This window comes from Dermacentor andersoni, chromosome 4 (genome assembly GCF_023375885.2).
Source record: "Dermacentor andersoni chromosome 4, qqDerAnde1_hic_scaffold, whole genome shotgun sequence".
In the NCBI taxonomy this organism is placed as follows: domain Eukaryota; kingdom Metazoa; phylum Arthropoda; class Arachnida; order Ixodida; family Ixodidae; genus Dermacentor; species Dermacentor andersoni.
This window is the reverse complement of record NC_092817.1, coordinates 55126789-55143953: the sequence shown is the minus strand read 5'-3', so window position 1 is coordinate 55143953 and position 17165 is coordinate 55126789. Positions and strand designations below refer to the sequence as shown.

Sequence of the window (17165 nt, the reverse complement as noted above, 5' to 3'; positions counted from 1 at the left end):
ACTAATGTCACAAAAGCCGAAGCCACTTTTGCCCGATGCCTTAAGTAATCTGAACAATACACCTGGGTTAAGCCAACTGCAGTAAAAAGCGATGTTCACTACTAACGAAGTCGGACTCTTACTGGGGTAAATCTCAGTATCGATTTGAGTTGACCTGCCCTGTAAGCTTGCGTCTTCCAGCGGAAAAGACGTACAAGTCTTTCTAAGCTTGGACTCACAACTCCGTCCAACGAAGCTAACGAAAAAAAAAAAGAAAGGCGAACAAAAAGACCGACAAAGACCAACACCACTTGCACTTAGAGGCATTTTAGCAAAGCAAGCGTAGTGGAACCGTCAAGACGTTTAGTTCACATGGAGGAGTAGCACAGGAACAAGAAAAAAAAAGAAAGGAAACGTAATAGAACACCAACAAGACTGTAAAGCAACGCATAATCCCGTGACTCGGGCAGTCGTAAACGAAAATCCTTGATTACGCCGGCATGGAATCCTTCAGTGCCGTGCACCTACGCCGAGGAGGGCCGCGTCGCCCGGGCACGTAGTTGCCAGACGACTTCAGTTTACGACTCCCTGCTCGTGCTGCGGGCTGGCCGTCCGTGCCAAGACGCCCGGCCTGATTTTTACGAGGGCTGAAGAACGACGAGCCGCGACTTGGGCGTTCGTTACCGCTCGACGCCGGAACGCCTTCCCTCCGACGGCGCCCGGCGATTACTTATCCCGATCAAATTTAATTACCCAAGTTTCAGCAACGGCGCCAATCACGCAGCCACCACACTTAATCATTCATGATCACAGTCCGCGAGGCATGGAAAAGGAAGAGCAGGCTTATTACCTGATGTCCGCAGCTTCTCAGGGTAGATAAGTTGAGTGGCCAGATCTAGACGTGAATTCAACGGGGCCTGTCATCGTTCTCTTAAAGGCCACGCGAAACAAATTTTCACTCTGGCTAAATTGATGATAAATGTGCAGTATATACTAATTAGGCAATCTTGCCAAGGCTGAAGCAGGCCATGCAATACGTAGGTTAGATAACCAGTGGACCACTACGGTTACAGAATGGGTGCCAAGAAGAGGGAAGCGCGGTCGAGGACGGCAAAACACTAGGTGAAGTGATGGAATTGGAAAATTCGCAGGCTCGGTTGAGGTCGGTTGGTGCAGGACAGGGTTAATTGGAGATTAGAGGGAGAGCCCTTCGTCCTGCAGTAGGCTTAAAATAGGCTGCTCCTGATGATGATAATGAGAAAGGCTGGAGGGCTGGTGATTGCCTAGTTTTTTTATTAGAAGATTTACTATAGCGCTTAAGCAGGCCACGCGCACATAACGATTATGACGTAAGACCCAGCACGCCGCCTCCGATATTTTTTCAGTGCGCCGCAGGCAGTCACGGGCGTCCCTAACCACAGAAGCCATGTCGGAAAGCCGCGCGTTTTACGTCGTGCGTCGCTTCCGGCGAGAGGTAATGGCGGCGCTTTTCTCAGTCTTGGAATCAAAGCCTTTTTTGCGAGCCTTTCTTGACGCATCTACTAGTACTTCAAACGTAACATTTTTCACAAAAGCTCCTTTGCATCTAGACTAGATATAAGCTGACATTAAGCTTCTTACAGAGTACAAAATTTCGTTGCTGTTGGCCTTTAAATGGGGATTTGTGCTTTCGCGGCCCAACCAGAGAGAGAGAGGGAATATAGGCAGGCAGGGATGTTAACCAGTCAAGGGTCTGGTTGGCTACCTTACGCTGGGGGAAGGGAGAAGGGGAAGAGAGAGAAGGGAGAGAGAAGGTGTAGATACGTGTACGGACAGTACTTGAGTTAAAGCCACTCTCGCAAACCAGACGTTCTGCGAAAGCACAAAAGTGCCTTCACTGCCTTCTGAGCTGATGATCGGTGGGGACTACTGTCTGTTCACTTAAAGGACGATCATCGAATTTCCTCAATGCGTTGGACAAAAATTGTCTTTGTGCTTGAATTTGAGGACAATGGCACAATAAGTGGTAAATGTTCTCCTCGCATCCGCAAACATCACATGCAGGACTATCAGCCATTCCAATTAGTGCTACTCAGGCATTCGTGAAGGCCGACACAGAAGACACAGAAGAACCGACACAGAAGACGCTTCGACACAGAAGAGACGAGTTGAAGTGACGGGTTTAGTCTGTGCAGGTCTTGTGCGCCTTGTATGTACGGTATTCCACTCTGCTAAGGAGGTGTTTCATATGTTCTTTTTGAGAGCTTTTCACGTCGAACAACTACAAAAGAATGAACACGGCGTTGGGGGGTCGCATTGCGAGTGTTAGTATTTTTGCTCTGTTAGTAGTATTGCGTATTAGAAAAGTATTGTCATGCATTGTTTATAAAGTTGTCCTATGACTATCGCATAACGTCTGAACATTTTTCTGTGTGAATGTTTTTACTTATTATTTATTTATTATTTCATTGTGCAACATTCATCGTATCATTTGACTGAAAGCTGCGGTTATAAATTCGAATTTAAGTCATGCTATTATTGAAGTACGGCTCCGCCTTTTATTGTATCAGTATAACATATTTAACTTATTTTATTGCTTGTCATATTATCAGTGATCATTGCAATTTTCGTATATACTATAGGTTTGCGGTAATACATTCCCACCTGGTAGAACTCCTAGGCTCACGCCCACACACTGGCACACTCTACTCCTAAGGAGGAGATTTGAGGCAGCGAAACTTTATACGGAACATCACGGCGACAGCGAAAATTCACCTAGAGTGTCCATATAGTTGTGTCGCAATAAAAAGCTGCAGTCGTTATAGCATAATAACACTTGCACTACTGCTCCGACGGTAGGTGGGCTTTTGCTAGCGCATGTTTGCGTAGGGTGGTGCACGCTTTACAGGCAATCAGGCAGCGTCAAGGTGAGCTGAATCAAGAAACGGATGTTAGACGAAAGATTACGCTTGCAGAAAGAGAAATAGACTCCTTTTATCTGTAGGCTCAGGTTAGCAGACGACGAAATAAATTCAGTAGGTGATTTGCCTACCATTTACGTTTCATCGCATCGCATACACGTGGCGCTTTATATTGCGGCAACGAGCCATCAAGGAAAGTTAAAGCTGTAGTACTAATATAAACAAATAATAAATAAGAAAATAAATAAATGATTAAATGCAATGAAAATTAGCTTTTTAAACTCTTCTTATTATAATATACACAATAATGTCAAAACTAAACGAAAAGACTTGCGAAAATCACGAGAGCATAAGATGATGTCGAGGACTCCCAGATTAAGGCAGGCAATATAATATTAAAGTACGGAGCCTATTTGGACCGGCAATATAACTCTATGGAGCAAGCCTAGCCATACAGGTTCTTTCAGTTATGCAAAGTTCTTGTTTGTTATTCTGCGGTTAGCCAAGAGCTCTAGCCTGAAGCCCAAGCATTAAACGCATAGTAGTTGTATCACACAATTCTTTTTCATATTAAGGCATAAGACAACTTGTAGATATAGTATATACTATTATTCGCTCTTTTAAGTAATGGCATAACCGGCTGCCAAAGATAATTAATGAACGCTAGTTCATAAAGTATACGTTTTGCGTCGTTACCAGATACAGAAAACCTGTGAGCCTTAAGAGCCTTCGCGTTTTCTTTGTATAGGAACATATGTTTACAGATATCTATATTTCATGTCCTATGATGCCAGTCAAAATACTGTGCGTAAGACTTTCTCTTTACCAATGAATCGTGAAACGTGAAAATGCGCGATTATTCGCTCTTTTAAGTAATGGCATAGCCGGCTGCCAAAGATAACTAATGAACGCTAGTTCATAAAGTATACGTTTTGCGTCGTTACCAGATACAGAAAACCTGTGAGCCTTAAGAGCCTTTGCGTTTTCTTTGTATAGGAACATATGTTTGCAGATATCTATATTTCATGTCCTATGATGCCAGTCAAAATACTGTGCGTAAGACTTTCTCTTTACCAATGAATCGTGAAACGTGAAAATGCGCGATGTTCCACCTCGCAATGAAAACTGAAGCGTTACTCCCGGGAGAGACGCCTTTGCAATAGCATTGTAGCTCCTTCGAAGTCATATGCTGAAACTCAATCCACAGTGCCAGCGGGACAAAATTGGTTGCAGTTAGGAGGCCGCCTTTAGTAAAGCTTCTTTTTTTTTTTGTGGCATCTGGAGGTGTAGAAGCTGTGGTTTGGGATGGTGCTGTGGTGCATGAGCGTACTAATGCGATTAGAATTTGTAGCCTACTTCTGTAACTACAGACTGTCGATGAAGGTGTCTTCACCAATACGGTGTCCGCTATTATTCAAATGCTAATCCAATTAACGTCAACAGCCATCGCAGGACGGGTTATTCCATACCTGCCAAGCTATGAACTTTAAAATTTGTAACACCCCCGCAGACGACACAAAGAAGGATGGGGAAGGGGGGGGGGGCGAAGTTGCAAGGAGTTCTTCAAAACGTTCTCCACACACATGGCTTTTGAGGGATACATACGTTCTTTATAACGATCATTCACTTTTAGACGCAGCATAATATTAAGCATCAGCAGGCTTGGAATAGCGGGGTCTGACGAGCAACACGTTGTTTTTAGATTACAGTGGCTCTTTAAGTGAATTAGGTGCTGTCGACTAAATTTAGAAACTTGCGCGAAGTAAGGAAAAAGTAAATTAACTTGCCCGAAGCAAGTACCCCATGGCGTTTTTTCACGATTAGGAGACTTCCAAGGGAAAGTTTGGAGATGAATGACCGACACTTTTTCGCGAACAAACCTTATTTTTCGCAAACCTTGGTGCAAGATTCGTAAAATCGTATAAGAAGCCCAGATTCCTAACTTTTAGAAAATTTTGGGAGTGTTAAAATGAGCGGGTTGTCTGTACAATGGTCGTCTTCTATACGAATTAAATCTGGGGTTTTGCGTGATAAAATCACGATTTGATTATGAGACACACCGTAGTGGAGAGACTCCGGAATAATTTTCACCCCCTGGTGATCTTTAACGTTCTCCCAATGCACGGAACAACCCGGGCGTTTTTGCATTTTGCTGCCAGCGAAATGCCGCCGCCGCGGCTGGGATACGAACCCGCGACCTCCTGCTTAGCAGCGCAACACCATAGCCGCTAAGGTACCACGGGGGGTTGTTCTTATAAACAATGTTGACATAGATTATACGTGTATATACAGTTAGCTGTGATTAATAATTTGGCAGCCGTGGATTAACAACATAACGAGACGTGAAACTGGGGCGTAGAAAACGGAAGGGAAGGTAAGTTACAGAGACAGCAAATTGAGCGACTTCACTTGATTATGGTTCACTGAAAACATCCAGCTCTTTGCAGATTTCGTCGCAGAATTACCTTTGTCATCGATCTCTTCGAAGCACACGTTCCCCAAAAACTCAATTTCTGATGCAATAATGGATCGTTCAACACTTGCTATAATCCATTATTAACAGCGTAATGATGGAACTTTCAGAACAGCAATAAAATACGTAAATGCGTCGAAGTGGAACAATTTAGATACAATGACTTCCACTTTAACACGCTGCAAACCTTGCTGCTGTAGCATGGACTCGCGTCAAATATGGCCATAAGGTGATATCGTAACTAAAATAATATAGACGCAGACCCTTCATTGAGAATAAAAGACGTCGTAATGAGTGGTGATACGACGCAAAAGAAGGTTGCGTTGTGAGGAAGGTCTGTAAAAAGGAACGGGAAGCAAAGAGTATATCAGCGTTCGCGTAGGCGCCTTTCCGTGCGCACCGACGCAACGTTCTTGCTTTGGCTGCAAGCATATCCGCTGACGGTAGAAGTGCGCCAAAGTCGCTTGCCGTGCGCACACAGTATTCGTTTACGCGTCTCTTAATTGAACCTCGCCACCGCCCGCACACAGCGCCAGTGCCCGGAGAAAGCTAGGTCGGCGACGACGTAGCGCATGTATCATGCGGCTAGTCTGCACGCTTCTCGTTACCGCACCGCAGCTTCTGCCAGAAATGTGCTATTTATAACTGGAGCCTCGCATGCCTCTAGTTGAAATATTACACCTGTTTATCGCTGCCAACCTCCATCTCCTCTTCCTACCTGCTCTTTTAATTCGATACTCTCGCCGGCTGCTGGCGTTGAATCACCCTATTACCATACGCCAACCTCTGAAACCTATGCGTACTTGTTAGATAGATAGATAGATAGATAGATAGATAGATAGATAGATAGATAGATAGATAGATGGCTAGATAGATAGATAGATAGATAGATAGATGGCTAGATAGATAGATAGATGGCTAGATAGATGGCTAGATAGATAGATAGATGGCTAGATAGATGGCTAGATGGCTAGATAGATGGCTAGATAGATAGATAGATGGCTAGATAGATAGATAGATAGATAGATAGATAGATAGATAGATAGATAGATAGATAGATAGATAGATAGATAGATAGATAGATAGATAGATAGATAGATAGATAGATAGATAGATAGATAGATAGATAGATAGATAGATAGATAGATAGATAGATAGATAGATAGATAGATAGATAGATAGATAGATAGATAGATAGATAGATAGATAGATAGATAGATAGATAGATGGCTAGATAGATAGATGGCTAGATAGATAGATGGCTAGATAGATAGATGGCTAGATAGATGGTTAGATGGCTAGATAGATAGATAGATGGTTAGATGGCTAGATAGATGGTTAGATGGCTAGATAGATGGTTAGATGGCTAGATAGATAGATAGATGGTTAGATGGCTAGATAGATAGATAGATAGATAGATAGATAGATAGATAGATAGATAGATAGATAGATAGATAGATAGATAGATAGATAGATAGATAGATAGATAGATAGATAGATAGATAGATAGATAGATAGATAGATATATAGATAGATAGATAGATAGATGGCTAGATCGATCGATCGATCGATAGATAGATAGATGTCTAGATAGATAGATATAGATAGATAGATAGATAGCTACATAGATCGATAAATAGATGGCTAGATCGATCGATAGATAGATAGATAGATCGATAGATATATGGCTAGATCGATAGATATATGGCTAGATAGATCGATAGATAGATAGATAGATAGATAGATAGATAGATAGATAGATAGATAGATAGATAGATAGATAGATAGATAGATAGATAGATAGATAGATAGATAGATAGATAGATAGATAGATAGATAGATAGATAGATAGATAGATAGATAGATAGATAGATAGATAGATAGACGGATAGATAGATAGATAGATAGATAGATAGATAGATAGATAGATAGATAGATAGATAGATAGATAGATAGATAGATAGATAGATAGATAGATAGATAGATAGATAGATAGATAGATAGATAGATAGATAGATAGATAGATAGATAGATAGATAGTATTGCAATGAAAAAGTACTCGAGTACATGATGCAGATGCCCAAGAATAAGCCGCGGTGGTCGAAATTGTTAAGGGAGGTTCTCACTACAACGTATCTTGTAGCCGGTTAAGCAGCTTTGGGACTTAATTTTATGTTATTATTAATATTTTTAGGAAGAGATTTGAGGAAGATGCCCGTGCACAGAAAAGCGACGAAGTTAAAGCTATGGCGGGCGTCTTGTATGAGCTGTTACTGCACTATATTGCGTACCTGCGACTGGGCCTCTATATACAGCTACTTTGTACATATGGTTCTTCGATACCCGGCTTTAATACAACAAAAATTCAAGGCTACTTAGGTAACCCTACGTGGATGAATACGACAGCAATGCGAGGTCCCTCCGATGACGCCTCGGCCTCGTTTGCGTACTTGCGTGGACGTCCAAAGGAGCTGGGTGCAGCTACTGATTGAGAAGTGTAAGTCGAAGGTTTTTCCATGGAGGAAACGCTTCCGTCACGAAACGCTTGCCACGATCGCTATGCGTGAAGGCGAACGTTCTGGTTCGTTTTGGTTTCTTTCTGCCGCACGGCCGGCGCCGCCACTGCCGCGGATGCGCGGATATAAGCGCCATCTGGTGGTGTTTCAAGGAACCCAGCGCCCCTGCAGCGCGCGGCTCTTGTTGAGTGGCTGCGACCACGCGACATTTTGTACCATCAGCGAGTGCGCCGCCGGATTTTCCACTTTATAAGCCATTTAATGCTTTCGTATAAATAATTAAAGTAGGAGCAATCATAGTAGCACTACTAGTAGTAGTAGAAGATAAGAGAAGGCAGTACATTTTTTTTTTGCATTTGCGGATGGGATAGGAATGCGGAAATAATTGAATGCTCAGTGCAAAAGAGACATGAAGGATGACGTAGAATTCAAGACCGTGTTTAAGGATATCGGAACGTAAAGCTTGCCTTGCATTGGAGTACTACGCAACACTATGAGAATGAGTAATTCGTGTCATTTAGGTTCTATGACCACAGAGTGATATGTATCTCATCTTGCAACACCTAGCAATATGTTAGTTTTCTGGAAACTGCAAAGTGACAAATAATCCTCGTTGATGAACAGTAGTCGAATAAGGAATGACACTGGAGCAAACGTTTCGACAATAGGATTTGTCTTCGCCGGAGCAGGGACACTGGCATCACATCATGACCCAACCTAGCAGACACGAACTGTTTACACGTTAGATTGCATCCATCCGCACTTTTGACTTCATAGGGCAAAGCTGCGCTGGCAGCATCGAAGGCTGGCAGTCCGAATATGGTAACAAAATGCTAAAGGCAATATGAAGGCCCCTGTTGTAGAAAAAGAAAATGGGACGAGTACTTTCTAGAACCACATGGTGCACTAGCCACCAAATAACACACAATTAACATAATCAGAAAGGAACCGACGAGGTGCGATTGAGCTCAGCCTCATTTTGAGCCAGAATAGGCATTGCTTTCTGAGATACATACGGAGCGTAGCATCAGTACGCTCAATGCAAGCGAAAGTATATTTCAGTTTCAATTCTCTATATCCGGTGGCAACCTAAGAGTGCAAAGATAGATTGATCTACAACTCAAAGAGAATTTATTTAGATGTACCAGTTACCCGCCGTGCTCGCTGCTTAGTGGCTATAGTTTTGGGCTGCTAAATGCGAAATCACCCGTGTACTTAGAGTAGGTGCACATTAAGGAACGTCAGGTGGTCCAAATTTCTGGAGTCCTCCACTACAGCGTGCCTCATAATCAGACGGTGGTTTTCGAACGTAAAACCCCATAATTTATTTTTTTAAATACATGCACCAGCCAAATAAGTTAACGAATTTTTGTGATGTCACGGCGGAGGCGAAGTTTTTTTCAAATTTGTTGTGTCTCGGTGAACTATATTTTGGAGCATAGAAGCACAGATATCAAGTGGAAGTGTGGTGTTGTGGTTGTATAGCTTGTACTGGATGTTTAGTTTGTCACCGAGTATAGAGTCCGAAGTAATAAAAAAATAGAAATAGCCCCTCCCCCCCCCCCCCACCACATGGTGCTGAAACGATCATTCAAGGCAGTGCACTTATCTGAGTGTGAATACGGTTCGCGAAGTATCTAGTCATGAAGCTACCTGTGATTAGCTGGAGGGTTGGATGATTATGTCCTTAGAGACCACCGTTGTGCCCCTCTAACAACGATCGCCAACCCCTGTCTGAGGCCAAGACTCATCGCTTCGTAAAGGTCGTCACTGGCAGTAACCTGGGGTGATTTCCTCAATGTGGCTATTTTAAAGAGCCTTCTGTCATTGTTTAGGCCCTAAAATTATTTTTCCGGAAAACATGGGGTCTCTGTACAATCGAATCTGCTACTGTGCAAGACGCTGTTCCTGGGATTTTGGCGTTAAAGTATATATAAGTTTTGCAGAGTACATGTAAAACCAATGTTCGAGCTCTGAAAAATATTGAGGCTCAACCTTTACGCCCACGTATGGGGCTACCTCGATGCGCTTCAACATGAAAAACAAGCCATCTGATTGCAACAAACGTATCTGTTAACTCTTTGTGAGCGCCACATGCGCTTTTCTTTCAAAGAACAAAGACCATAACCTGGCTGCCCTGCCAGCCCAGAGACATCAACTGCATTTTCACAGCTGATTGTACTCATCAAGATCATCCTCAACCGTTAAATTGTGCAGAAGAGAAAGTGTAGGCTCTGTGTACGGTATAAAAACTGTATACTTTGTATATAAGTGTATACTGCATATAATGTCAAGGGCACACCTGGCTATTTCCAGAACTACAACATTCGGCCGATCATTTGCCACTGGCTCTTAAGCAGCCGACATTGCTATTATCGCACAGAACACGGGGTACTGTACGGATTTTAATACCACTGGTTCTACCTTGCCTGTCAGATCAGCAGCTGCTGTGACGATTGCAGCGACATACGTCACACACTCGAATACAGCATGTTATACAGAAAGATATTCATGCTGACTTCCTCCTGTCGTTATCAACTATTTCACCGATAAACGAGCACATAAATGGGGCCGGGCTTTGTATCTGGAGCATAACTCCTGAGGGGTCGGGGGGGGGGGGGGGGGTCTATAATTCGCTTTTGGTCGCAGAACGTATGAGCAAGGTTGTCAGAAAGAAGTGAATCATCGTGTTTTGCAAAAAGGGCATAATGATATAATCATTCAGTGGCTCCCCGGTCATAGTGGCATCATCGGTAAATACTTCGCTGACAGACATACCTGGTCTGTCTACGAAGGCACTCAGATGCTTCCTGTACCATTGGAATAGAAATTACGCTGCAAGAGTAGTTTGTTTGCTCGTACAAAAACAAGAGCTTTTAAACACAAACCACCAGCGTGTGTAACCACCGGTGGCGTACCCTGTACAATGTGTTAGGCTTGCAAGTGTTTGGTAGTACGCTTCACTTCGATTCCAGGTTCCTGTACCGCCTATCACTGGGAATGACATCTATGAACATGTGTTCTTTCCACATTGCAATGACGCATCAACCGACGAGTGACTCTTAGAGATGTCAAGAACCAATCGAGCACCTGTTGTTCACCTGTCATCTCGACGACACAGAGAACCTTTTATTCACACTACCGTAAGCTGACTGGAATTTAGGATATTTTTGGAGACGAGTGTTCTTCCACCGTGGCCACATCCGTCGATGGCGCAAAAAACAATTCGTTTGATTCTACATTTCTTGAAGTGCACAGGCGTGGGAAATGAACGCTTCGTGCTGCACCTCACTTCAACGCATCTGCGAATCTTGAGATTACGTAACTTCTAGTGCTAGGCGCACATGAAGCCACAAGCCATCTCACTTCGCCCAGCATTCGTACCCGCCCGGAGATTACCTTCAATATGGCCACAAATGCGCTCAACCGTGCTGACAGCCATACGCAGCCACGGCCGGGTTAGAGGATGAGACGCGCGCTCACCCGCCTTTGTGCGCGCTTTATCACGGTACTGCGCGCTCAATAAACGCCCCGCTTTGCTTATGTTTGATTTCATAATGACCAACATTGGCCACGTGAGAAAATGGCGCACATCAAGCCACCATCTTGCTCGACTCACCTTCACACCGACAGCATAGGACGCGCGTTAGGATCTTATTGCACTTTGACTTTATACGAAATATGACGGTGATGAAGGAATATATCCTGAATTGTCCCTGTGATTACTCTCGCTAAAAAATTTTGGAGCCTCACCAAGTGTCGACTGTAGCATATATCAAGCTTTTATAATTTCGTTCTCACAGTATTTCGAGGAAACGTATATGTAACAGGGAATCGTCAGCGACAGCAAGAAATGAATGTTTAAACCATTTCGAATACCAAGATATCACGAGACAATCTAGGGCGACAAGTGTAGCTAACGAACCGCCAGGTTAAATGTGTTAAACGTTTGTTAAACGTGTGTCCATGCGTTTAGGGAAACAAAAGCCCTTTTTACCTCATGAAATTTAAAGCTGGACTCTTTATCGACATACCGGAGGTGCTGCTGTGTGCATGTAGACAGGTAATGCTATCAATGAATTAGTTTTTCAGGTTCGTGAGAGCCCAGTTTACAGCAAAGATGGAGTATGATAAATATTGTGCGACTAAGATTTGTTGTGTCGGATGAGGGCTGTGAATAGCTGCGTCAGTTTGTGCCCCTAGGTTCAAGGCAAAGAGCCTGAGCACACGTTTGATTCTTGTGCCACCAGAATGACGTTAAGGACATATTTTATCTGCTCTCAGCTTCAAATTCTAGAAATGCAACACAATATTTAAGTTTATATCGTGCATAGCCAAATGGCAGGCCCAGCCTATGGAAGCATGTGAAACATGCACACAGTTGTGAGAAACAGATGCGGTCCGGAAGTGACCGGATGTAACCTACAGATTCATTTCTTGTATTTCTCTCTCTGAGAACTTGCACATATCGCAGTGTTTGATGTAATATGCTAGAGAATAGACGCTGACCTGCATAACTTAACGTGTTTTACCACAACAGCCTTGTAGATATGGAGAGATGCGAGCCATTGGTCGAAAATTCGTGAGGTACGCCGACTTTCTACAGAAACGTTCCGGCTCAAAAAGGAGGCATTTGACTCGCGCTCAACACTGCCCGACGATTTGCAAAATTACATAAGCTGTCTTACCCCCACATTTACCTTGCGCTAACCAATACGGCCCAGCTCATGCTAGTAGTATCGTTGAAGCTAAATTCGTGTTGTGAAAGCTTGGATTCTGCAAAGAACGGAGAGTGGCAGGAGTAGCGTCGCGAGCCTCTGTGCTGATTCCTTATTTACGATTTTAGCCTAACGTCTGCCATCTTGGATCGCACTTGCACTTGCAGGGATCGCACTTGCATATCGTTTATTGTGCTTAAGCTAAGAAGCTAGAAATACGTTTGAGCTAAATTCTTCAACAAGATAGATACTGGGCAATATTCAGCAAGTAACGTTTTGGCTCATACTTAGTAACAGTCGCCGTGAGCGTAGATGGCGTCGCCCCTAATATATGGCTCCTAGCGCACTCACGCTGCTCGAAGTGGAACTTCAAGGAGACTTGGAGCGCCACAAGTATCACGTGGGCGCAGTGTTTCTGTTCCACACAGCTCTAGATGCCTGCGAATAGCGCTATTTACGCCGTCTTACAAACGTTATGCTTCTTAAAACATGATCAGCGTTGCATCAGTCTGACAATATTGGTATGAAAGCTCAAGTGTACTAATGATAGATAAGCAGCTATTGAATCGATAGCACAATATAAATGGACCCAATTAACGATAATTTTTTTTCAACTTTCAGCTTTTACTGATCAGGCTTGAGATATTCAGTGATGGAGTCGTAATGACGCCATATGGCAGCGCAATCGCGCATTTCATTTCTCTGGAGACATTGAGAGTGAAATCGGCGCTGATTGGTTGTCCAGGACGCCAGACAAGTCCCGTAAGTAAGATCATTCATAATGCAACTATATATTCTACGAATTTCTACTGAAAACTACGTGTACTTAAACCAAGCAACCCACAGTGTGTGGGAAACGTGTAGCTCCAGCGCAGTTGCTGTTATTGGCTAAATCATCGATAAGTTATAACCCCGACAGAAGCAGTCTACAAGAATAATTCTTCCAGTCTTCCCTGAGAACAAAAGTGATTACTTCTGCGGTTGCTACAATTACTGCGAATGACGATTGATGAGTAACAATGATGCTCAGGACTGTCCCCGAAACTTTCTGCATCGTTGCAACCATTTATATAGGAAACGTAAATCATTTTAGACAGTTTCAAGAGAACAAAGACGAGCGAACGAGGTACAACATTTATAGATGTTCATAGGTTTGCTTTAAGAAATACGCAATCACAATAATTCTTGGCCAATGTCTCATGATTGCACTACACCATCAATTTTTATTAGCAACCCTTTGTCTTGCGGTGGTGATAATTGTGGCTCTCTCACAAATGCATAGATTATGTCCCTGGTCTAATTGTTGCTAAAAAAGAAAAACAGTTTGTCTGAAAGCTGTTTTTTTTTTCCTTGCTAGATGTGCTGTGGTGTTTGATGTAGCAAAGTTGCCACATCCACAGGGTTGTAGAGTGCAAAGAAAGAAACGACGATGAGAGAGCGCGAACGTTCATGCGACGGACAACTGGTAATCGTTTTTCCTCGATGCTCCGCATGCTCAATTGAAACTCGTAGGGGCTTCATAAAGGTAAGAATAGTAATCAAGAACTACTACTTCGAGATGTCCACTCTATTCTAAGCAGGTATTAGAAACCCTTCGTGGTTGCTGCTGCAAAAGAATAACATAGCTATTGATCTCTTCAAACAACACATACATCATATTACACCAACTTCAATCAGGACCTTGCATGTTGAAGCATTTAACAACGACATTGCATAAAGTTGCCTTTAAGGCTGTTTATATGGAAAGCTCATTGAATTTGCATACAAGGTCATTTATTTTCTTCGTACCTGAGCAGTTATTTCGATCCTCTTTTAACACATTTAAACTAAAGGCTCTGTACTTTCTTCTAAGCATTCATCTGTCACGTGCCGTCATGGACAAACACAAAGGAAACGGGACATTTAAGCACAAAGAGAGCAGAAGTGAGAGGCTTTCATCGATAGATTGTAAGAAATTGTACAGTCCGCACCTTCCTAATGGGGATATTTCTTACTGCACGCCAAACTTTGAATGAACCACACTGACGTGTCAGTTATAAGCACCACCAAAGCTTGTGATGTCGAAACGTTTAAAGCCGAAATATCTGCCTTTAAACTGTGATTTGTCCAGGACTGCCCGTGCCCTTTAATCGTCGCCGTAAGGCACGCTCGCTATCAGAGGATGGTGAAGGACTCACCCCGGCTGCAGGGGGGCTGGACCATTATCCCGACCGGCACTGGTGACAGCGACGGCCACGAAGAGAACGAAGGACCAGCAACTGAACGCCATCGCTTGTCTCATCTCAAAAATACCGTCAGCCTGCGTGTGAAACTTTCGCTGTGCAAGAAAAATCTTCCGGAGACGCGTGCTCAAGTTGAAAGGTCCCTCGCGTGCGGCTGCGCTTTTTTTTCCTAGGGAGCGCGTCACTGGCTGCTCAGATAGAGAATGCGCTCTGCGTGCGGTTTGCAGGATTTGGCGGTCAAGACACCTTCAGCGACCGGGCTGGACGTAAACATCTGCGGCTCAGCTTGGGCTTCTCTCTTCTTGCGAGTGCGAGGGGGATGACTCTGCTCTGTCGCAAGCACGAAAGCCAGTGAGAACTCGGATTCTTCGAGAAAACGGTGAGGTGTGAAAAAGACGGGGATTCAGAAGAGAAAGCGGTCGGCGATGACGAGGCCCTCGCCGATCACTTCCTGTAGGGGGACAGCGAGAAGGTGCACTTTTTTTTCAAGAACGGCGATGGGGGCTAGCAGTGCGTGCCCCCGAAACAAAGCGATAAAGAGTCGAGAAGGGGAGGGTTTTCGAAAGACGAAGGGAGGTGTGCGTGTGTGTGTTTGCCGTGCGTAGCTTTTTTTTTCCTTTCCGAGTGGCTCCGACCAGGCGGGTGCGCTTGTGTGCGGCTCGACTCCGGAGGGAGCCCTGCTCGGCTTCACGGTTCTTCTTCGCACCAAGGGAACTAAGGATGGGACTCGAGGCCTTGCGAGACTTGTTCCTCTTCCTCTTGGATGCGCGTCGCGCTGCTCAGAAAGAGGATGGACGCGGCGTTTTGCTTCGTGGACCGGTTTTCGAATTCCGTCGGCTGCGCGGGTCGGAACGTTCGGCTTGCTCGAGGGAGGCGCTGTGCGCACCTAGTCCGTGGCGTGGGCCCTGCGGGAAGGACCCTCAGGCGACCCCGGTCTGCGGCATGGCGCTCTCGCGAGTTGTTCGCTGGTCGTCGGTCAGGCCGCCTCCGTCGTCCTCGCCGCCGTCTTCCTGCGCTTCCTCCTGCGTCGTGGTCACGCTGCTGCTGCTTTCGTCGAGCGAGCGGCGGTGTCACGCCTGGTGCTGCTGACGACTGCAGGAGAGGGGCAGGATCACATGACACGGCGGCGCACGGTCGACGACGCTGGCGAGTCCCGGCTTCGGCTGTACACCCGAGCACGCTCTTGAGGTGATCGAGTCCCGGTGCGAACCAGTGTCCCTAGCGCTCACTGACGCGGTTGATTCGTGTGCAAGAGAGCCCCGTGGCGCGCCGGCTTTCGGTCGACCGCTGCGGGCCTCGACAGAGACGCGGGGAGAGAAGCGACCGGTTGAAACTCTGGCGGGGGCGATTGTCACGCAGTGCGGGGACTATACGGTGGGGTTGCGGGTAAAGAGAAGCAATTGTGCAACAGGCAAGACTAGAACAACTCAAGAGATGACACCGTGTCTTGCATAAACCAAGTCTTAAAACGCAAGGAACCGAACAGCATACGAACCCAGGCGAAAAGCGGTGCGGCGAAAGCGGGGAGTGAGCTGCTCTCGGGCTTCCAAGCGAGGCGCAGGCGAGAGACGGGGTCGATGCGTGTGCCCGCCGGACGACGGGACAGGCCGCTGCTCGGGTGACGAGCCTACGGGACCGGGGCAACGGAACCAACGACCGAGATTGACGGACGCACAACGCAAACAGAAGGCAACTTAGGGGGGAGAGGAAAGAGCGGGCCACGCACGCTCACGCGCACTGAGTACCAGTAGCCGATGCAAGCAACAGAAGCAGCAGCAGCAGGAGCGGCGGCGGGAAGCGAGGCCCCGGAGGATGGCCTGAAGATGGAGCCCGAGTGCTGGCGGCGGAGGGATCAAGGGAGGCAAGCAAGTTTCCGCGGCGAACGGGAGCACCCGGCCGAACCAGCGAACGAACAGGGAAAAGAATCGGGGGACGGGGGAACCCTAAACACAAAGAAGGAAGGGGGGGGAACCTAAGGCGCCAAGTCCTGCGGGGGGCTCTCTCGCTGGGGCGGGCTACTACTCCCCTTCAGAGTCCTGCGGCTCGTCTCTGGCAGGGCCCTGGCCGCAGCACCCGCAGACGGGTGGTCTTGGACCGTCGCATACCGGCACTGCAGGATTTCTGAAGCATCGCTGGCGCGACGCCCCTCACCCTCGCTTTCGTTGCACCCTCTCCCTCACGGGGCGCATGCGCCAGACCTCTCGGAGGCACTCGCCGATCGATCCCAAGGAGCAGCGCTGGCGCCGCCCGCTGCTGCGCAGACGCAGCCCCGTCCGGCGGAAGTGGACCCCCTTGCTCCCCCCTCCTCCTCCTCCTCCAGACCCCCCGTGTCCACGAGCCACCCGCGCGTGGCAGAC

At 45.9% G+C, this 17165-nt stretch overlaps 1 protein-coding gene across 2 annotated transcripts in view; it reads right to left on the bottom strand.

The window, feature by feature from the left end:
• Window positions 1-16913, bottom strand: part of Rdl (Resistant to dieldrin) — a 229627-nt gene extending 212714 nt beyond the window's left edge. For both annotated transcript variants that reach the window (XM_055073792.1, XM_050184372.2), the window contains exon 1: window positions 14764-16913. In XM_055073792.1, the coding sequence (XP_054929767.1) occupies window positions 14764-14867 (104 nt within the window). In that variant the 5' untranslated portion in view covers window positions 14868-16913. The remainder of the gene's footprint in view (window positions 1-14763) is intronic.
• Between the last annotated feature and the right edge of the window lie 252 nt (window positions 16914-17165).